Source organism: Pseudochaenichthys georgianus, chromosome 21 (genome assembly GCF_902827115.2).
Source record: "Pseudochaenichthys georgianus chromosome 21, fPseGeo1.2, whole genome shotgun sequence".
Lineage (NCBI taxonomy): Eukaryota > Metazoa > Chordata > Actinopteri > Perciformes > Channichthyidae > Pseudochaenichthys > Pseudochaenichthys georgianus.
In genome coordinates, this window is record NC_047523.1 from 39,549,591 (window position 1) to 39,572,352 (window position 22,762).

The following is a 22,762-nucleotide window of genomic DNA, read 5'->3' on the forward strand; positions in this document are numbered from 1 at the left end:
GGAGGCTATTCCTGTGGCAAGAAAGTATGCCCTCCTTCTGTATGGCCAAAAGAAAAGGGAGGATGGCCGTCCTTGCACCACCTTGGATGAGCTGAGGTAGTATCTACAACAGATTCATCAGCTGCAAATCTACCCCCAACAGAAGATGCCTTCCAGCGACATGTATTAAGAGCCATGTACCAGACCGCAGTGTGGTGTCACAGCCATGTGGCCAAGCCTCATCTCTGGAACCCAGTTGGTAGAGGGTGGAGGCTCAGAGAAGATGGGTCTATTGAACCAGTGATGTTCGTCAAAGAACCTGCACCTAAAGAAGTCAGAGACATCACCCACCTATACTGTAAGGACGGAAAGTGCAATGATAGCAGCAAATGCCAATGTCTTTCAGTAGGCTTGACCTGCACAGAGTTTTGCTCTTGCTCTGACTGCCCAAATGTGAGCCATGTAGCAGGAATACATGGTTAATGTATTTAAATCATAATTAATTCATATTAAAGACACGCTTCCTGCATTGGATGTAAGGTTGTGCACAGCTGCAGTATGACAGGCATCATGACATTTCTGTAAATTAAATTAAAGAAGATGGTAATATCAAGTATATCATACAAGACAGTTATTAATATTAGATGTAGAAATGTAGTTAGATTCAAATCATGTATGTCCTTGCAGTTACGAAAGAAAAACCTGTATGCTAGGAGTATTTAAAGCTAGTATAGTTGCCTCATAGCTTGAGCAGAAATCCGCCTTTAATGTTACACGAAAGTGCATTAAGCTTGTAGTATTAGTCTCATTAGTTTTTTAAGGAGTTAGTAAAGATGTCAGCACTTACTTGTGAGGTATTAGAGATCGTGTAGCTGCTTCTTGGTGCAGGTCTGCAGGTCTGAATGAGAGACGGTCGGAGTAACAGGACGAGCCGTGTGCTGCAAATGAGATCTGATGGAGCTCCACATGGGCTTTTCACATCCGGGGCATTCACCGGCGGGCCCCGGAACATGGATAACTGCAGAACACTTTGGGGAAAAGGGACTTACAAAACAGATGTATTTGAGTATATTCAATACATGTAATACATGGAGTATACCTGTATATTGAATACAAAAATAAATAATTTAAACAAGAAAGATGTTAAAAAACGTAATGCTATTTTATTTCTATTTCCATTTCTAAAATGAATTGGATTGTTTATTGCTGTGTCATAGTTTATTTTATGTACATTGCCTTGTGTTTTTTATGCTGCTGCAATGCAAACATGTCCCAAATTGGGATCAATAAAGTATCTATCTATCCATCTATCTATCTATCCATCCATCTATCTATCTATCTATCTCTCCATCCATCCATCCATCCATCCATCCATCCATCGACCGACCGAGTATCTACCCAATAGTGTTGGTGCATGCGATATACATATAAAGAGAATTAAGTACTCAGTGTTTACTAAATCGTACGGTGTCCTTGGGTGTCGTGATAGACGCCTTTAAATACAATTTATTATTATTAGAAACAAACAAAAAGGACACCATTTCTTATACATATACATAATTACACCAACAAACCAACAGAGAGCTTCACTTTCAATGTTTCCAATATAATATACATCATTCAATATGTAAGGTAATGTTCACTGGTAATCAGATATCTCTCTATGCTCGTCGGGCTGGCGTTTCTAGAAGCTTCTCCTGTGCCATTGGAGGAAAAAATAGAGGTCAAAGTTTATATTGTGCAACATTGCTGCGACATTAAAACCCTAAATAAGACATAAAACCCCTTGAAAACACACTGTATTCCCCTTATATAACATGTATGAATGAAAACAGTTGTTGTTATTCGCAGTTAGGTGTTGTGGAATCTTCTGGAAGGCAGAGAATCCGGTGCCAATTTCTACACCGTAATGCGCATGCGCAGTACATTTCACGTGGAGTACAGATATCCCCCTTCAGTCTGTGTCACAGTAAAACCTGCAGCTTCACGTCGTCTCCAGACCTCTCACACATCTAGAAATGGTAAGATACTCGGCTTGAAACAACTGTGGGGTGTTAATAATTCAAACCAAAGACAGATAAAGGATTTTAAATACAGGATAAAACTGTCTGCATGTGGCTGCTGTGTTATAATACGCAGCTAGCTAATGTTGTGTTAGCTGCCTTTAACATGGTTTCACAAGGTCAAGCGATTAAAAGCTGAGAGAAGGATGCGTTTACTAAACAAAGCAAAGGCATATTTTATCTTAATAATGCATTGTATTAACTGTTATAGGAGATGACTGACTAGCTTTAACGTGCCAATTAAGCTTTACCCGATATATTTCTGCTTTTCTTGTGTAGTATTAGTTATTATCCGTCATCAAAGCAGACATGTGGGGATATAAATGCAGGTAATTTAGTGTCATAGCTTACTGATCCTGACATTCATTCATTCGTCCCTGCAGCAGCAGTCACATGTGAATGAATGACGTGTCAGAGATCCTATAGAAAGTCCAGTTTTGACTCTAATTTCGGGCTATTATCTCTTAAAACTGCGTATTTATTCATATCACATGTTTGTCATATTGCGCTATGCATGCCCTTGGTGGGTGGAAAATACGAATTGCATGCTCGGTTAAATCATTTCCGGCTTCCGTTTACGTCGTCTCTGACCTCACATGTCCATGCACACTACAGCTTAACTTTGTAAGGTCCTGAGACCATACAATAATGCCAAAAATAATCATTCAAGATGTGTTTATCTATAGGATTTGTAGCCAGTTTCCAAACAAGTAAATCAAATAATTATTCATTATAGCAATTATATGCAGAATTGATCAGGAGATCTGTGAATACACTTAAGATAAATTATATATCTGATAAAATAGCGAGGTCCTCTTAATTTAAGCTAAAATTGACTTAAATAGCAACTTATTTGTGCTATTTTAGTCTTTAAATGAAAATGCATTACCATATTTGTCAATTATTCTGGTTTCATTACAGTACAGCTGTGGGGATAATTGAATCTTAAAGAACTAAGTACCACAGAAAATGCAGACGGTATTATATAAATCGGAAAATAACCCTAAATGTGCCAGTTCACAATATTCTGTAATACATGATCCTACAGTTGATATACTTTATCAGCTACAGCTTATCAAAAAAGCTACGGGGACTTCAGTTTGTGGTGCTGTTGAAAACCAAAAGGGGTTACTCTTATCAACACTGGGGTGCAGTACTAAAAAAATAGGCTGTGTGGTTAATCGTAGCCATTTTATGCAACTTGTGCGCCTACAACCTCGTGAAATACTGCACTGAGAACATTCTGGTAATCTGTACAGCCAGCCTCGAGTGTTATCTTGTCATTTTAAAAACCTGGAGGACATTTCATCACCAGTCAAGGTTTTTTGTTTCATACATGCACAGTCTGAGTGATTCCCAAATACTCCAAAGAATCCTCCACTAAATGACCATTCAAGTATGTTATCAGCTGTCCTTGTCCTCGGGTTAAACCGCCACGATGAATGAGTAACCCCACCTCTTTCTGATCAGTCCTCCCTCCCCATCCCCCTCCTTTAACTCCCACTTCCACCACCTTGTTCAAAAACAACCTTCAACCAAGGTCACCGGTACATCTGCTGCCATCAGACATGTTGGTGCAGCTGGTGTTATAAATCTTGTCGTCCGTTATTCAGCTGCTGCTTCTCCTATATTAATAGAGTGAATGAAGAAATGCTGACATTCATGACACGGAGTTTTGTCATAATTTCACAAATGCTGCCTCTGTGGATGAGCTGCTCACTTAGTGTTTACATACTGTCTTTAATTAAGCTCTATGAAGATTTACTCCACCGCCCCCCTCCTCCATTTATCTCCCTTTCCCAAATAGATCAGCCACAACTGGGAATTAATCTCCCCTCTTAAACACATTTGACTAAAACCCTTTTTTGTTTTTCTTGTGTAAAACTACTGTAAAAGAATCGATGCTATTGATCAGTCTGGTTTTTTCTCGCTCACTATAACCTAGGTGTCTTTAGGGCTGCGCATAAAATAAAGGTTTTATTTAATGATGTTACAAGGTCAAATGTAATTTCTTATAACTGTTTATTAGTTGTTGAATGCAAACAACATTTTCCTCAAGCTAAAAAAAGCTAATATGACAAAAAAGGGGAATATTTGTTAAATGGTTAAAGAACAACAACAACAAGGCTAATGTTACATTTTCAAGAATTACACTTTAGAAGATGTCATTATGCGGCGTGTCCTTAAATAATATACTGACTGTATGTCTACTAATTACATATAAGGAGATTTAAAGCTTAAATTCAGCTTATTCCAGGAATGGATGCCACCTTTTTTCAAATTCTCGAGTTGAGAGTTTCTCTAGTTTTAAGTGCTTTATGGCCTCTCTTAAACCTAACATGTTATTTGATAGTAATTTATATTATTCGCTAATGATTTCCTCTCTTTTCTGGTCACTTCACAGGCTTTCAGGAAATTCCTCCCCTTGTTCGACCGGGTGCTCGTGGAGCGTTTTACCCCAGAGACGGTAACGAAGGGCGGCATCATGCTGCCGGAGAAAGCTCAGAGCAAAGTGCTGCAGGCCACGGTGGTGGCAGTCGGGCCGGGCTCCCGCAACGTGGTGAGATTACCCTCTTCAACCCCCCCTCCACCTTATCACCTGAATCTCCTCCTCGAGCACCAATAGGCGCTTTCACACCAAGTACTTTGCCCAGGAATAGTTCCCGGAACTATCTAGTAAATCGCGTTCACACCGGAATAAATCCCCTGGCGTCACTTAGATTAGACTTTACTCGCGTTCATGTCCATATCGATCAAAGACACCTAAACAATTAGCGTCGCTATGCAACCGGGTGAGGCCACAAAGTATAGCGCAGCATTATGCATTTGTTTACATGCCCACCGGAACCCCGAGGCATTACCAACAGATCAACGCACAATCAACCCACACAGGACATCTCTTTCTCCACATTAAATGTTAGACATTAGAATCGACTCTTCTTGTCTGTCATATAAGTGGCGCAACTGATGCGGTATTGCGCTAAGGGGAAATTATTTTGACCGGAGAGATTTAGATTTGCCGGTCTTCGGCATGTTTTACCGGTCAAAGTCCGGTAATTACCGCCCAACGGGAACTCTGGTTGCCTCTGAAGACTGTTGTGTAACTCTTTGTGATATTTTGTTTTCCAGAAAGGTAACCTGCTGCCAGTCAGTGTGACGGTGGGAGAGAGTGTCCTGCTGCCAGAGTACGGAGGAACTAAAATCAGTCTGGACGACAAGGTAAAATACAGTTTCATCTGAATCACCATTATTGAAGAACAGAATCATTTAATGTCATTATACATGAAAAATGCTTCTCCCTTTTTTAAAAGGTGCCATCAAAATAAAAACATCACAACACACGACAACAAATAATAATACATTTTATTTCGAGACGCCTTTCAGGACACCCAAGGTCGCCTTACAGTGCATTTAAAAGTTAAAACAGCTAAAACAAAAACATCCTCCCGTGCCTTTCCTTGTTTTAATGTCTTGTTTTTCCTCCAGGACTATTTCCTGTTCCGTGACGGAGATATCCTTGGGAAATACGTAGAGTAAATCGTCATTTCTTTCGTCGCAGTAGATCATGTCAAGTCCCAAAACCTGGAGAGAAGAAATTAAGTTGCCTCTTTCATGTGTGTTTTTCTTTACTTTTTTTTTTCCAACGTGTTATTGCAAATGTAAATAATTCTAATCCAATTTTGTTACAATAATAAAGGTGAACTATTGATTGTAGTCTTGTGGCCTTCTTTAATATTTTGATGTTTCATTTACTACCTCTCTTAGTAGCTTTGGTTTGGGTTCGACGTAAGGAGATAATTTCATACACATGAATAGAGAAGGAACAATAAGAAGTAGGAGAAAGGAAAGGGGGATTTAAATTGCACAAGCGCATATGAAAACACAAATGTCAAGGGGAAAGAGATAGAAGTGTGATAATGTAAGTGTATATAGCAGCAAAAGTAGGGTTTATATTGAAATCAAGACAATGTTATAAAATGCAACGCGAGATTCCATGTAACATAAGGACATAATGAGGGTGTAGGCCTGTGACAAACAGCCAAAAAGGGCTTTAGTTTTCGAGATACTGCTCCCGGAGTTAGGACAAAACACAACTTACTTTTTCCTCATCTCTAAGGCCTCCCATACATGAAATGGATTGTTGTATACAAATATTTTACTGCAAAAGTGGTGAAATTGGTATATAAAGTTATACACCCCAAACAAAAAATAAAGCCTGGCCGTCTGGGGGTTGAGGTATAACAACTCATGTAGATTCACAATGGAGAAAAAAAAAGTGAAAAAAATGAAAAGTGAAAAATATTACATTTTGCCTACTATTACTAACAATAGTAGTAATAATAAGAAGAAGAAGAATATAGTTGAAATAAAATAAATGGTAATTGTGGTTGAATAGCATTGTCTGCTGCATTTATTTGATCAAACAAAAAATAAAGCCTGGCCATCTGGGGGTTGAGGCATAACAACTCATGTAGATTCACAATGGAAGGTCTGATAGGTTTAAAACTTGGCATACCTGAGGTCAGGACATCCCGCTGCATTATAGAAAAGACTGAATGTCAATATCTTACTGTAAATTGGAGATACAGTCATTTGAACACATGCCTACAATAGGCGGAAATGTAAATCTATGAAGAATGTTCTCTTTACTTTGTAGTGACTCTGACATGGATTGCCATAGCAACACATATGAGGGCTTGTTGGAAAGGTGTGGTTCTACTGAATCCAGCAATAAAGATAGCTTACATACTCATGGAGTTATGTCACTAAACGTATAAGGTGTCCCAAATGGGGAAAATATTAAATAGTCCTAATTAAATCTATAGTATCGCCAATTCGTTTTATTTTGACTTCACTTATCAGGGGTGGAAAATAGTAACAAATTATCTTGAGTAGAAGTCCCTAAAAGGTATGACAACCTGAGAATTGTTAATAATAATAATAATAACCCATAATTGTTATTTTTTTAAGTAAAATATTGCAACTTCAACATTAGTGCAGAGAAAATGCAGGCCTAAAAAGCAAAAGAACTACTAACGAAGTAGTAGTTGGACATCATCTCGTCGCGGGCGATGTTGGTGGTCAGAAACTGATCCACTAAGAACTGCAACACCTTGATTTTACTCTCAAGAGGACCATAAGGAACATATATTGTGGAACAAACCAGAGCTCTTAAAAGGGAAGATCACAATGAGACTAGGAGGTATGCATATCACAATGGCTTACCTTGCAAGCATTGGAAAGCTCTATGGTGATGGCGGACTGTTTGACATACTCACTGAGGCCCAATCCCAAACCACTCCCTCGACCCTACCCCTCCGTGATGGAGTGAACTCCGTCTGTAGCCACCCTCGCAGCTCAACGAGGCTCCCTCCTGTCAGATGGAGGGAGTAAATACAGCAGCAAGCTTTGGGACGGCCTCACCTCTCTCCGGCAGAAACAGGAAATGCCGTAACTGGATGTAACAACGATTTCAAATCAGCATCTATTAGACAAAAAGTTTAAATGAATAACTCAAATAAAACTCCAAACATCTTTCATTGTGTTTCAAAGCTCTTTTAGTTTTAAACCTGATGTTTATAAGCTTCTTAGTTTTTGCAACGGTCTGTAAATATACACAACTTTATAATAAAATGCACACATTTATCTTTTTCTAGACTAAACACAAGTTTGATCCTAAGTTAAAAACATGAGGTTATCATGAGGTTGTTAACATCGCAGTTTATCAGTGGATGTTTGCTGGAACTACTTGTTAACAGCGTGTTTCCTGAGGACACACACAGCGTGACTCCGGTCAGGTAGAGACCAGTCTCCAGTCAGCACCACTGCAGACTCGCTGTTTGAGGGCTTGATAGCCCACTCCCCCTCCACACTCGTTGCTTTGGAACAGCCCTCAATATGGCGGACCCTCCGCGTGAACGAGCAAACGGAGGGGTAGGGTGTAGGGGGCGGTTTGGGAATGGGCCTGAGTCAGACGTGTATGCAGAGGGCACAGCCCGACAGTTGCTTCAGGGGAAGCAGCTGGCAAGAGGAATAAGGAGCATAAAGCTAGCCTCTGAGGCTCTGTTCAGGCTCTTCTGGAAAGCCATGCAATCATGGCTTGAAAAGAAAGGCAAATGTGCAATAACTGGAGCACAAGAGCAACTCCTACGAGATGTACAGCATGCATTTCATGGTAATGACAAGGCCACTGCTCAACAGCTTATCGGTGAGGTGGAGACGGAACTTACTGGGATCCAGAACATTATCCAGACGTTCATAGTTGAAGGGGCTAAGCAATCAGCAACTTTTGGATATTGGTTAATGTTCCTCAAGGGTGCTGATCTGTTGCTAAGGATCCTTCGTTCAGAACGTGAAGCAGACTTTCAACTTCACCTGAATAGCATGTGTGAAGTCATCCCTTGGTTCAGAGCTGCTGGAAGAACATGCCGGTCTACGTTGCAGAAATGAAAGCTCTTGAACATGAACAACCAGAAGCATACACATTCATGCAAGAAGGCGGATTTGTTGTCCGCCGGTCAGAGGATCACAGCTTCAACTGTGTGGCGACTCATCAGGCACTGGAGCAAACCATTAACCGAGAAGGCAAGAGTCAGGGGTGGAGTTGTTGGCTTCACATTGCGAAAGGCAGCTCTAATAATAATAATAATATATAATATTTTTATAGCGCCTTTCAGGAAACCCAAGGTCACTTTACAAGTCGGGTAGGGGGGGGGGGGAGTAGGGGGAAAAAAGGCAGACAGGTTAAGGGGGTGGGGGGGGAAGTAGCGGAAAAATAAACCTATTAAACTAACTATACAGTGGGGAAAGCCTTGGTAAAAAGGTGCGTTTTGAGGGCTTTTTTGAAAATGTCCAGGGTTGGGGCGCTGCGGATTTCGGGGGGGAGAGAGAGTTCCAGAGGGTGGGGGGTGCCACACTGAAGGCTCTGTCACCAAAAGTCCGCAACCTGGTGCGGGGGGTGGAGAGGAGATCCCGGCTCTCACAAGACGGTTGATGACAAGGCATGTGACCACAGCATACGTGGATGCCATGAAAGACCTTTGTGACACTGATGCGAAGGGCCCAAAAGCACACAAAGAACATGGAGCCTCTAGAATGGACAGAGATGAGGGAGACATACAATAGATAATGGAAGCTGTGGAGCAGAAGCAGAACCACTTTGACCTTGATAGTATCCCTGAGGAACTGATCAATATTGCAAGTGGTCAGGTTGCATCTGAGAAAGTTGCAAAAGAGCTGTCAAGTTTCCTCCAAGATGGTGCTGAGCAGAATGCCATCTTTATTGAACAACGCCTGGCAAAATCCAAAAAAGAGCTTCTGGGATCCTGAGAAAAGAAAACAGTGTGCAACCTTCAAAGACATCAGGTGGAGTCAGTACTAGAAAGGTTCACATGGACTCAGATGTGCACTTTCGAAGATTACTTGCTGTATCCAAGCAAAGAGAGGTATCCATGGAGACTGTGATGTCTCATGAACTTGCTGCTGTCCCCCCCTCTTTGTTTTATGATGATGGAAGCATGAGAAAGACAACAAAATCCGAACTTGCTAAAAAATTGGAGTCAGTAGTTGAAGAGACACAGCAGTTGCCTAATGTTGCTGAACCATCCGCATACATCATCGATGGCATGGCTCTTCTACAGAGTCTCCCTTACTCAGGCTTTCAGACATTCAATGACCTGGGTGAGTGTGTCTGGAGGAAGATCACAACACTAATGGAAAAGGAAAACAACAACTGTGTTGCTCTAGTGTTTGATAGGTATGAACATCCACACTCAATCAAAGACCTGGAAAGGCAAAGAAGAGGCACCATCCAAGCAAGCAGATCTACACATGTCCTCACAGGCAAAGCCAAAGTTCCTAACTACAGGAAATACCTCAAGGTCAGTGGTAACAAGGGTGCTTTATTCAGCTTTGTAAGCAACTACATAGCCAATACAGGGCCCGAGAGAATCTCCTCAGAGAACAGTCATTTTGGCAGGTGGCTTTGAAAATGGTGAGGAGGTCAAAGTGGTCAGCAAGTCAGGTGTTGACCACTTGACAGATCTGTATAGTGACCAGGAGGAGGCTTGGTATTACATGCAATGCATCTAGCAGAGTCTCATTCTCCGGTCGTCATCGGATGTGATGATACCGACGTACTGGTTTTGCTCGTGTATTATTCCAGCAAAGGAATGTTTGGATCCTCAACGGTGTTCATGCACTCTGGACATGGCCCAAGGGAGAGGTTTGTCCCAGTCTGTCCCATCGCAAAGAAGCTTGGTGCAGCATTTTGTGCATGTCTACCTGCATGCCACGCCCTCACAGGTTGTGATACCACAAGCAACTTGTACAGAATTGGGAAGGCTACTGTGTTTACAAGACTTAAGACCCATCTGAGTGACTTAAATGAGATGGCCAGTTTTGGACTTTCTGGAAGTCTGGAGGAGGCTATTCCCGTGGCAAGAAAGTATGCCCTCCTTCTGTATGGCCAAAAGAAAAGGGAGGATGGCCGTCCTTGCACCACCTTGGATGAGCTGAGGTAGTATCTACAACAGATTCATCAGCTGCAAATCTACCCCCAACAGAAGATGCCTTCCAGCGACATGTATTAAGAGCCATGTACCAGACCGCAGTGTGGTGTCACAGCCATGTGGAACAAGCCTCATCTCTGGAACCCAGTTGGTGGAGGGTGGAGGCTCAGAGAAGATGGGTCTATTGAACCAGTGATGTTCGTCAAAGAACCTGCACCTAAAGAAGTCAGAGACATCACCCACCTATACTGTAAGGACGGAAAGTGCAATGATGGCAGCAAATGCCAATGTCTTTCAGTAGGCTTGACCTGCACAGAGTTTTGCTCTTGCTCTGACTGCCCAAATGTGAGCCATGTTGTTTTTGATAACAATGTGGATGAGTGATAGAGATGTGTTTATATGCATGTATCCCCCGGCTCCCACTAGCTTAGCTTTACTTAAGTTTAGATAAGAACATTTAATTTGAATACTAAAGTTTGTTGATCCAAAAACCTGTTTCCTTGTCTCTGTGTCTCACCTTCTAGTCCCTGGCACATGTTGGCTGCAGTTGGGCATAACAGTGTATAAAGACACCATAAACGTTTAGTGACATAACTCGATGAGTATGTAAGCTACCTTTACACAATTGGTATTGCTGGATTCAGTAGAACCACACCTTTTCAACAAGCCCTTGTGTGTGTTGCTATGGCAATCCATGTCAGGGTCACTACAAAGTAAAGAGATCATTCTACATATATACATTTCCGCCTATTGTAGGTGTGTGTTCAAATGACTGTATCTCCAATTTACAGTAAGATATTGACATTCAGTCTTTTCTATAATGCAGAGGGATGTCCTGACCTCAGGTATGCCAAGTTTTAAACCTATCAGACCTTCCATTGTGAATCTACATGAGTTGTTATGCCTCAACCCCCAGATGGCCAGGCTTTATTTTTTGTTTGATCAAATAAATGCAGCAGACAATGCTATTCAACCACAATTACCATTTATTTTATTTCAACTATATTCTTCTTCTTCTTCTTCTTCTTCTTCTTCTTCTTCTTCTTCTTCTTCTTCTTCTTCTTCTTCTTCTTCTTCTTCTTCTTCTTCTTCTTCTTCTTCTTCTTCTTCTTCTTCTTATTATTATTATTACTACTATTGTTAGTAATAGTAGGCAAAATGTAATATTATAGTATATTTTTCACCTCAGTATATATTTTTTTAAACTTTTCATTTTTCAAATGAGGGGTGCAATGCACCCTTATGCACCCCCGTAGAACCGGGCCTGCTTCTACATCAACATGTGTCCCCTCTTCTTCATGTCTCTTCTACATCAACATGTGTCCCCTCTTCTTCATGTCTCTTCTACATCAACATGTGTCCCCTCTTCTTCATGTCTCTTCTACATCAACATGTGTCCCCTCTTCTTCATGTCTCTTCTACATCAACACGTGTCCCCTCTTCTTCATGTCTCTTCTACATCAACATGTGTCCTCTCTTCTTCATGTCTCTTCTACATCAACATGTGTCCCCTCTTCTTCATGTCTTCTCTACATCAACGTGTGTCCCCTCTTCTTCATGTCTCTTCTACATCAACATGTGTCCCCTCTTCTTCATGTCTTCTCTACATCAACGTGTGTCCCCTCTTCTTCATGTCTCTTCTACATCAACATGTGTCCCCTCTTCTTCATGTCGCTTCTACATCAACGTGTGTCCCCTCTTCTTCATGTCTCTTCTACATCAACATGTGTCCCCTCTTCTTCATGTCGCTTCTACATCAACATGTGTCTCCTCTTCTTCATGTCTCTTCTACATCAACATGTGTCCCCTCTTCTTCATGTCTCTTCTACATCAACATGTGTCCCCTCTTCTTCATGTCTCTTCTACATCAACATGTGTCCCCTCTTCTTCATGTCTCTTCTACATCAACATGTGTCCCCTCTTCTTCATGTCTCTTCTACATCAACATGTGTTCCCTCTTCTTCATGTCTCTTCTACATCAACATGTGTCCCCTCTTCTTCATGTCTCTTCTACATCAACATGTGATTGAAAGCAGCATAATGACAGAGTTATGAGAAACATTCAATCGACAGATTCATTTGTACATCAGATTTCTCAAGAGAGCATGGAACGTGTTGACTCGTGCATTACAGAACATTTCACCTGCACTGCACCACCTTGGTATCTAAGCAGTATACGCAAACAGTCATTATAAGCAACCTGGAGCTTCCGGAGGCTCGCCTTCTTCAACTTGACCCACAAGGGGGCAGTATAGAGAGGAGTGCAATAAGCTCTAAAGAGGTTCACCTTAACCCAGTGCTTCTCAAAGTGTGGTCCGCGGACCACTGGTGGTCCGTGAGTGCCCCCTAGTGGTCCGTGAGTATATTGGTAAAATTTCACATTTGAAATTAATTAATTAATTAAAGTTTTTCGCACTCTCGCGGGAATATCTCGGCAATGGAGCGAGCTTAAGTTTCACTTGTAATTGCATAATATAGCCCAGATAAGCACCTTCATCACACACGTTGCCACTTGTTTGTACCATTTTCAGGCAATTTGTAAAAAACGATGTGTTGTTAGACATTTGTGGAGTTAGGTGGTCCGTGAGTGTTTTTTTATTGGTTAAGTGGTCCTTGGTATGAAAAAGTTTGAGAAACACTGCCTTAACCTCATCTGAACACCAAGAGCATTTTCTAGCCAACATGTTGGCTAGTGTATATAAGACACGCCGCTGTCTATACATGTCATCATCATCATCATCATCATCATCATCATCATCATCATCATCATCATCATCATCATCATCATCATCATCATCATCATCATCATCATCATCATCATCATCATCAGCCATTTCACCTGTGATGATGTGTCCCAGATACTTAGTGTTACAGCAAACAGGCAGCACCTGTCCTGACAGATAGCATGTTGGAAAACCAAGGTTCTTATCCCCTGTTGCTCTGCAGATCATATCAAATTTGACACCATAATCAGAACACACATTTAGCAACAGTTAAAGTCCAGCACTAATAGGACATGCTTTGTATATATCTGAGACCTATAACATATTGATAAAAAACTGTATAATAGGTTCAAGGTTCTTTATTTGTCAAACGTCGATGAATTCATCCGGCCAGTTAACAGACAAATATAGTGCAAGTAAATAGTAAATAGTAAATACAAGTGTGTGTAAATACAAGAAGAAAATATTTAAAAAACTGAAATAGTGAAATAGTGCACTAAGAGTCTATATGCAAGTCATTGAAATATGATATATTAGTTAACTAGATAAATATTTTTTAAGTAGCAGCCAGATGAATATTGTGGATGTTGTTTCAACAGTTCAGGTCTTTAATTAAATTATAGGTCACTCCCTCAACAAAAAGTTACAAGTCTCTTACATTTGAGTTAAAAATAATTACTTAAGTAGATGTTCTTTCTATCACTTGTAATACATCATGTATTTATTAAAAATAATTAAAAAGGTAAAATAAAAATGTGTTCATATTTTTTACACAGTCTGTGATTAAATACAACAGCAGCATGTTGACAGTCAATCTATAAGAATAACAACATTACTTTGAATAAAATACAAATAAAAAATGATAGGCTACTTCCTCCACAAAAAGGAACACGTCTCTTACATATATATTTTTTTTAAAGGACTTGATTAAATGGAGTTACTTTCAGTCACTTGCATGAAATGTGCATTATATAAAAAGGTAAAATAACAAAGTATTAATATTTTACACCGTGAGTGATTCACACTGCTGCTACAACAGAGCGTCTGACGAACATCCGGGTATTCTGTCGAGATGGTCATGGCGGAGGGAGCTGCAGTTCTCAGGAGGAATCGGCCTGGAACCAAGGCAAAGGTGCGTTTACACCCAAAATAAACACCCGTACATCCCTGCAAACGGACCTCCACGACTCTGCAATGCTGTCTCACTTCAGTCGAGTTGTTCTAACTCACGTGTTTTTAACGATAACTAAATCATAGGAAGTAGGGCCTGACCTGGAAATAGCCAGCTAGCTGGTTAGCATTTCGGTACCGTCTACTTGCTGGAGTTACGTTAACTTAACAGTGGCTTACTATACATTTCGGAGCTCCCTGTGATAATCAATGGTGCTTGGATAATCACACAGCCACATTTTAGTGAATCAGGTTTACACAAGAGACTATTAACATTGCCTACGTTATTGTTGCTAAAAATGTTACTGTTACTAAAGCTGTTAGCTTTGCAAGAAGTAGTCGCACCCCGAGTTGACGTTATCTAAGTAGCTAGCGTCAAGTTAGCTTAGTAGCTGTGTAATAATGTAGAAACGCTCCCAACTTTTACAATTAAATGTATTCTCCCAGCAAAGCTTTCCCTATAACCAATAACCAAACTTCAGCTGGCTAACCTTAGCCACTTTGACGCCCTTATGTTATTAGTTATATCAATGTTTATGTGTAGATACTCCTCTGAATTTTACTCAGAATATGTATATATTGTTTTAATTGTGTGATGTTTATATTTTGCTATTCTATTTTAAAGTGCTTTTGTAATTCTTGTTGATTTACTGTCAAAATGCTGTCTGTCGGTTTTATGTGTCTGTCTGTCATATGTGTTGTGATTGTTGGTTAACGTCAGATGACAGCTATGTAGTTAGTTGGCATTCTCAATGCTACAATAAAGATGCTTTTTAAACCGCCTGTGCTACAATGCTAGCTTTGTCACTTTGAGTGTATAACGTTGGACTAAATGTACCCTCCCTCCATGTGTAGGATTTCTACAACTGGCCGGATGAGTCATTTGAGGAGATGGACAGCACCCTGGCTGTCCAACAGGTGTGTTGACGTTTGTCTCTGTGTGTGTGTGTGTGTGTGTGTGTGTGTGTGTGTGTGTGTGTGTGTGTCTGCAATTTGGTGCTTCTTTCATCCTACACAGAAATAAAACCTTTTGTTAAAAGTTAGAATCCTTTTATTGACAACAATTTTGCATCAAAATCAAATTAGAGAAATCAAAGTACTCATAACATTTAGATGTATTGTCCGACCTAGAGGGATATTTGCTTCACAGCTGGTGCCCAACATATTTATAGACAGCAACACACACAACAACTGAACATACTAATAGCAACACATATAGCAACGTATAGCTATAGACGATACACAACATATTCGCATCGATATTACTAAACATTCCCGACATTTGGAACACTTTCCCCCCGCATTTTAAACACTTTTCCTGGCTTAGAAAGTGTGGTGCTGCATCCTGTTCTCTGGGTACACTCTCTCCCTATTTCCAACACTTAAATCAAAGTTTACATATTAGGCATTGTGAATTACCAGTGTATTGTCGCCATACAAAATGTGATGCTAACATGTGTGCTTTTGTTTTTCAGTACATCCAGCAGAACATTAGATCAGACTGCTCTAATATCGACAAAATCCTTGAGCCTCCAGAGGGTCAGGACGAGGGCGTGTGGAAGTATGAACACCTCAGGTATGTTGATAAAGTCATTTAAGCTTGAAAATGAATAAGTTATTGAAGCAGCAGTCCTAGTAGGATCACTCATGCTCATGTATTTGTCTTTTCTTTTAACTGTGCTCGTGTTTTGTCCTTCATGTAGGCAGTTCTGTCTGGAGCTCAACGGACTAGCTGTAAAACTGCAGGTACGTGATCCAACTCGGAAGATATACAACCTTTTATTAATTTTTAAACATGTCTGATGGAAGGTTTTTTCCCCATTCATGTGTCCATATCAAAGCAAAGATCTTAATCAGGAACTATTTGGTAGAGCTGTATAAAGAACCGGTTAACCTTTGTTTTAAGGAGTGTTTTTAAGGTGTGTTCATTTAATCTTTGCTTTTCAGAGTGAGTGCCATCCAGACACCTGCACCCAGATGACAGCCACAGAGCAGTGGATCTTTTTATGTGCTGCCCACAAGACACCCAAAGAGGTCAGTCAAGACCGTGGGTTACTCAATGTTCACTTGGGTGTCTTTTATTACAATTCTTTATTTAGTTTTATGTACATCTTATACAATATTCATGAACTTTATACAATAACAGAAGGGATGTTTCGTGACAGAGGCATAATTGACATTCCTGCAGGTGTAACAACAGTCAAACAAACAATACATTACAATATTTTGGTAATTAGACCAAGCAACCTTTTTATGTTGGGGATAGAACTGGTGATCAGCTCATCAGTAGTTTGTTAATTCTATGAAATGTGGCCGTGTCTGTCGAATAAAGGAAACCCAATCCGACCGTAGCTCAGTAAATCTATTCATCTGTAGGCGAAGAGAAAAAGTAATTGTTTCCATTATGTATATGTTATTAACTATTATCTGTTATCTGTCCATTCTTCAATTGTGGGGCAATCGGGAAGCAGCCAGTGCTTTGTGATGGTGTTCTTACAAGCAGTTATCAGAACTCAGAATAAATATGTATTAAAGTGCCCTAAATGAAAGTCAACCTTACCCAAGATAAAAGTGCAGAATTGGAATGGTATTTTCATATTGAGTATTGCACTTAGGTTTCTTTTTAATGGTTGTCCTTTAGAATGATTCATTTGTCTCTGCCTTTGTCTGAGGCTCTTAATAGCTGCTTTCATGCCAAGTACTTTACCGTACTTATGGCGCGTTTCCACTGCAGCGGGTAGCTCGCTTTAAGCGAGCCGTGCGGGGCCCGTTTTTGGTTGCGCTTCCACTTGGCCTAGTTTTGGCCCGGGGCTACTTTTTCACCTTTTTTCTGGCCCGACTAAATCGTGGTTCTCGGGCCAGGAACAACCAGGCTGAGTCGGGCTGAGTATGCTAAACTAGAGAGAGAATCGCTGGCTCGGTGCTACAACTACAACAAGATGAACATATTTGACCGTGATTTAATTGTAATACATGTTTCAAAATGATGCCGAAGTAACAACATACTGATACCGGTTAGTAAAAACCATGAATTAATGCTTTGACAAGTCTGCAGACAGACGGCAGGCGAAGAACCCTTTTAAAATGCGTGTTTTCTGAATGGAGATTGGCTAAGCTAACGTTATATATGCTCCGACCGTCCACACTCACAACAACGGCTTACAGACATAAATAAACCAGCAACTGTATTCTCCATGACACAGGCAGTCTGTGGTTTGTACTTGTTTAACTGTTGTCTAGTTTCTGGACAGATATGAGGAGCTGTGAGCTCTGAGTGCTAACAGCTAACGGCTGTGTTGTTTTTCTGGGGCTCTCATTGAAGATGACGTCACAGCTCCGCCTACACTGCGTTACTATGGTAACTGCCCCAGATCCTAAACTGTAATGGAAGCGCAGCATTAAAGTGAGCCGGGCCTAATAAGGCCTAACCAAACCGAGCGATGGAAACGCGCCATAAAGAGCAGATCGCGTTCACACCGGAATCAGTTCCCTGAGGGAGGATTAGGCAAATAAATAAACTTTTCCGAGTTTTACGGGGCGTGGTTTGCAATCCGCCCAGCCAATCAGAAATGGGAACCTTTTTCTCCCCAGGAAAGCACCACCTCTCTAGCAGGGACTGAAAAGGGGGGAACTAAGTTCTCTGAACTAAGTTCTCTTTTTGGTGTGAACGCAAAATCCCAGGAACTATCGGAACTGAAAGGGAAAGGTACTCCGGTGTGAAAGCGCCTAATGAAGTTTCTAAGTGTGTTTTGTGCTTCCTCCACAGTGCCCTGCCATTGATTACACCAGGCACACGCTGGACGGAGCTGCCTGTCTTCTCAATAGCAACAAATACTTCCCCAGCAGGTCAGTCGTCCTCATTTACAACCTGTAAATACAGCTTCTTATTTTGGTCACTTAGAGGCAGTGAAAAAAAAGTGTGAACACAACACAAATACACAGCTGAAAATCACTTTAAATATCCATTGAGGTGTTCATTCTCTGTAGGTTTATTACTAAATGTGACAACTTTGAAAAAGGACGTAAAACTGAACTGGCTGTCATATTGAGGGGTGTTTGACGGCATTCTTTTGGACGTGTTTACTGTTTATTGTGGGGTTTACACGATAATGTGACAATTAGTTGTGGTAAAATAAGAGAAATTAAGAGAGGATAAATCACTGCAAACCTTGTCATCTTCCTACTCATGTTCAAAATGTATTCTGATTTTGGGTTTTAGATGTCATACACCAACAAGAACTTAAAAAAAAAAAGTATACTGACACCTTTTATTACGAGTTGGTCTTTGTATGGCTTTGTCAGTCAGACACCATCCGTGAGATATCATTTCATAGATCTACCCCGTGTCTCTTTGTGTTTGCAGGGTGAGCATCAAGGAGTCATCGGTGGCCAAGCTGGGCTCCGTCTGTCGTCGCATCTATAGGATATTCTCTCATGCCTACTTCCATCATCGCCAGATATTCGACAAGTATGAGGTGGGTCTCCTTGGAAATATGTTATCAACCAATCACACCGAGAATGCTTTTGTTTCTGTGTCTATTCTGGATTGTTTCGAGGTGCAAATAATAATAATACACTTTATTAGGATAGCACCTTTTATGTGCTTTAGAGAAAACATAACAACAATATTAAAATAATATAAAACTAATACAGAACAAGATAAAACATCTACAGTGATAATATGTTAAAATAAAACTGTAAAAAATACAGTAAAACATGGACAATGATACCAGTGAGAATTGAAAGTTAACCAACTGCAGGACCTCTCACAGCTTAGTACGGTATGGTTAGGCCTTGGTAGGCCAGGCTCACTTTAAGCTGCGTTTCCATTACAGTTCAGTACCTGGGGTAGTAACTATAGTAACGCAGTGTAGGCGGGGCCATCGGCTGTTCAGCGGGCGGAGCGACCCTGCATAAAACTGCCGTGACGTCATCTTCAATGAGAACCACAAAACCAAAACACAGCCGTTAGCTGTTAGCGCTCAGAGCTCACAGCTCCTCGTATCTGTTCAGAAACTAGACAAAAGTTAAACAAGTCCAAACTAGGGTTGCCAGAAACTGACCATGATCAAAATCGAATATTCAGCAGCCCTGGCGAATAATAATCGATTATTCGGCCGACCCCTCGACTCGATTTATATATATTTTTGTTGAAACTAATCCAGAAAAAAACCAAAAACATAAATCAATCAATCAATCAATGTTTATTTATATAGCCCAATATCACAAATGTTACATTTGTCTCAGTGGACTTCACAGTGTGTACAGAATATCAGTATGACAATACGACACCCTCTGTCCTTAGACCCTCACATCGTACAAGGAAACACTTCCAGAGAAAACCCAGTTTAAAGGGAAAAATGGGAGAAACCTCAGGGAGAGCAACAGAGGAGGGATCCCTCTCCCAGGACGGACAGACGTGCAATAGATGCCGTGTGTAAATTGAAAAGATAATACATTTGCAACATAGGTAGTCCAAATGTTTGGAAATGCATGTGTGTATATAATAGGAAGATGAATCCACGAGGATATCCATCCAGGACCGATGATCCAGGACCACAGCCACGACTCAAGATCCAGCGCTCGCGATCCAGGACACAGGACCGCAGGATCATCCATGACTCCGGATCCCAGCGTATATAGACACCAAAAAGAAAGACATTTGGGGAAGCTGGGTTAATCGGAACATGAGTGTACACGGGTATAGACGGAGAGAAGGAAGAAGTAAGATGTCCCCCGACAAACTAAGCCTATATCAGCAAAACTAAATAATAATAAAAAAATATATATAAATAAAATCGATTTTTAAAAATAATATTCGATTATGGAGACTGTAACGAATATTCGAATAATCGAATAATCGCTGGCATCCCTAGTCCAAACCACAGACTGCCTGTGTCATGGAGAATACAGTCGCTGGTTTATTTATGTCTGTGGGCCGTTGTTGTGAGAGTGGACGGTCGGAGCATATACTGCGTTAGCTTAGCCGATCTCCATTCAGAAAACACGCATTTTAAAAGGTTCTTCGCCTGCCGTCTGTCTGCCGACTTGTCAAAGCATTAATTCATGGTTGTTACTAACCGGTATCAGTATGTTGTTACTTCGGCATCATTTTGAAACGTGTATTACAATTAAATCACCGTCAAATATGTTCATCTTGTTGTAGTTGTAGCTCCTTTGCCAGCGATTCTCTCTGACCAATCAGCAGTCGAGAGTGGTTTAGCATACTCAGCCCCGGTTGTTGGCCCGGTAAGAACCTCGATTATGGAGGGCCAGAAAAAAGGTGAAAAGGTAGCCCTGAGCCGGAACTAGCCCTAGTGGAAAAGCAAAAAGCTTAAACCGTGCTACGTGCTGCAGTGGAAAGCGCCATAAGTGACTTGAATGAATCAGAACGCCAGATTGACCGTTTTGATCCGTTTGTCTGCCTACAGAACGAGACGTTCCTGTGTCACCGGTTCACGCGCTTCGTCATGAAGTACAACCTGATGTCCAAGGACAACCTGATCGTGCCCATCCTGGAGGAGGAGGTGCAGAACACCTCGTCAGCGGGGGAGAGCGAGGCCTAAACACACTGCTGCCACAAAGGGAGACACATGTAACACACACATGACATGAGGAGACACATCCACACACCTTGCATACACAGTACACACATATATAATATATATACACACTACAGTGTCTACAATAAGGCTCCTGTCTCGTAACACTGTCCATGTCCCTCCACCCTTGTCACCTGTGTCTATCTCAAAGGAAGTGAGGGGTAGCGGGAGCAGAGGTCAGCCATGCCTGCAGGACAAGTTGACGTTTTCTATCCTCCTCCCTCTCGCTCTGTGTGTTCAGATGCACTCTGGGGGTCTGGGTGCAGCCCCTGCTCTCACACTCCTCCTCCTGGGAAACCCCTTTTACCTTTAATGTTCTTTAAGCAGCTGGATTTGCAAAAATGTAATCATGGTGACCTGTATTGTTGACAAAGGCACACGCTGACAGCCCCTCCCTCTGTATATAACCCCCCCCCCCCCTCTCTCTTAATTCACTATCATGTTTTCTGATGGTGCTTCACTTTATTGTGTCTGCTTCTGTTTCTCTGTTCGCTTATTGTGTTTCCTTCCAGCCTGTTTTTCGGTGGGGTCGTCCTATGAAATGGATCAATAAAGTAGCCTGCTGACTTAAAGGGATAGTTCAGATTGTGTGTGGGGTTGTCCCATATCCATAGTTCAGGTATGACCGACAGTAACTGCTCTCTAAAAGCCACCAAACTCCATCGTCAGAAACCAGTTATTTTTTACTTCGCTGAGCACAGAAGTTTCTCGCTTTCTGTTGCCTCGACTAGTACGTTTTTTTTGGTGGTATTTTGTGACTTTGGTGTTTAAAATAGTTAGTTTGGATTCACTGACGTCACACGATTTACACAAAATAACTAACTGATAGAGGCAGAAGGAGAACGGCAACGCCTTTTAGTTCTGCGATTTATAAAATCACTACTTTTATCGATGGCGTCTGGCTTTGGCGAGAGCATCACAAAATGCTTTGGGTCCTCGTTTGACGGCAAGGTTAAGCGGAGAAAATATCGTCATCTACTGTAGGTAATACACTTTTATACAACCCTACTTTAAAACACAAACATCCCTTTTTAATGATGCCAGTGAAACACGAAACGTAGGTGTGTGTGTGGCTTGTGTGGTAGTGAACAAAGACAAACGTAACCGTGCAGTCAGATATTCTTTCTCTTTCATCTCTGAAGTGTTTTTCAGATAATTCAGGAACTCTGATCCTGCTTAGTGGCCCCCATTTTAATACTGTGTGAAATGTGTCGGATATTCCCCTTTCCTCGACAGGGTTGGGTCTGAGGGACACATGGGACTGAGCTGCTGTAAGCCGGTCTTTCCTTACGCATTAAGACGAGTAAAATACAAGTAAAGGAGGAAATATCAGATACATTTACGTGTCGGAGCACAACCCCCCCCCCCTTTCTTTTTACCCTCCCCCTCATTAAGTTATTTTGTGGGAGGAGTCTTGTCAATCCAAACCCACTTTTTTTTTTAATGGACTAAAACAATTTTGTTACTGTCGACATTTTCATGATGTCTGTTAATAAAAAAATACCTATTATTCAGGTGTTTGTGTGGTTGTGTTATCATTCATGGGGCTTTGCAGTGATGGGTGTGATTTCCAATAATTACGGCGTTAAGACCAAAAGTAAAACTAAAATTATTGGAAAAATAGGAATAAGTATTTCCAAAAATGACATGTTTTTGATTTGTATTCTGCTTCTATCCATATTTGTTAGGCTATTATAATTTGTGGTTAAGACGTG

General features: G+C 41.0%; 1 protein-coding gene across 4 annotated transcripts; it reads left to right on the forward strand.

The window, feature by feature from the left end:
* Positions 1-1,891: 1,891 nt before the first annotated feature.
* Positions 1,892-22,561, forward strand: LOC117466650 (MOB-like protein phocein). Of its 4 annotated transcripts, none has more exons than XM_034110026.2 (9): positions 1,892-2,000; positions 4,447-4,602; positions 15,301-15,363; positions 15,921-16,021; positions 16,149-16,191; positions 16,393-16,479; positions 18,212-18,291; positions 18,809-18,920; positions 20,877-22,561. In XM_034110026.2, the coding sequence occupies exons 1-9, from the start codon at positions 1,998-2,000 to the stop codon at positions 21,009-21,011; spliced, it is 780 nt and encodes a 259-aa protein (XP_033965917.1). In that variant the 5' UTR covers positions 1,892-1,997; the 3' UTR covers positions 21,012-22,561. The 4 variants fall into 4 exon arrangements, with proteins under 4 accessions (XP_033965917.1, XP_033965916.1, XP_033965915.1 ...); XM_034110024.2 differs by lacking the exons at positions 1,892-2,000; positions 4,447-4,602 and adding an exon at positions 14,321-14,407 and having other exon boundaries at positions 20,877-21,040; positions 21,199-22,561; XM_034110023.2 differs by lacking the exons at positions 1,892-2,000; positions 4,447-4,602 and adding an exon at positions 14,321-14,407.
* The last annotated feature ends 201 nt before the right edge of the window (positions 22,562-22,762 follow it).

What these genes read in the sequence shown, in the direction of transcription:
- LOC117466650 (XM_034110026.2), top strand. An exon ending in GACTAGCTGTAAAACTGCAG is followed by an intron (nt 16,192 to 16,392) that starts GTACGTGATCCA and finishes TTTGCTTTTCAG; the next exon opens with AGTGAGTGCCATCCAGACAC. An exon ending in AGATATTCGACAAGTATGAG is followed by an intron (nt 18,921 to 20,876) that starts GTGGGTCTCCTT and finishes GTCTGCCTACAG; the next exon opens with AACGAGACGTTCCTGTGTCA.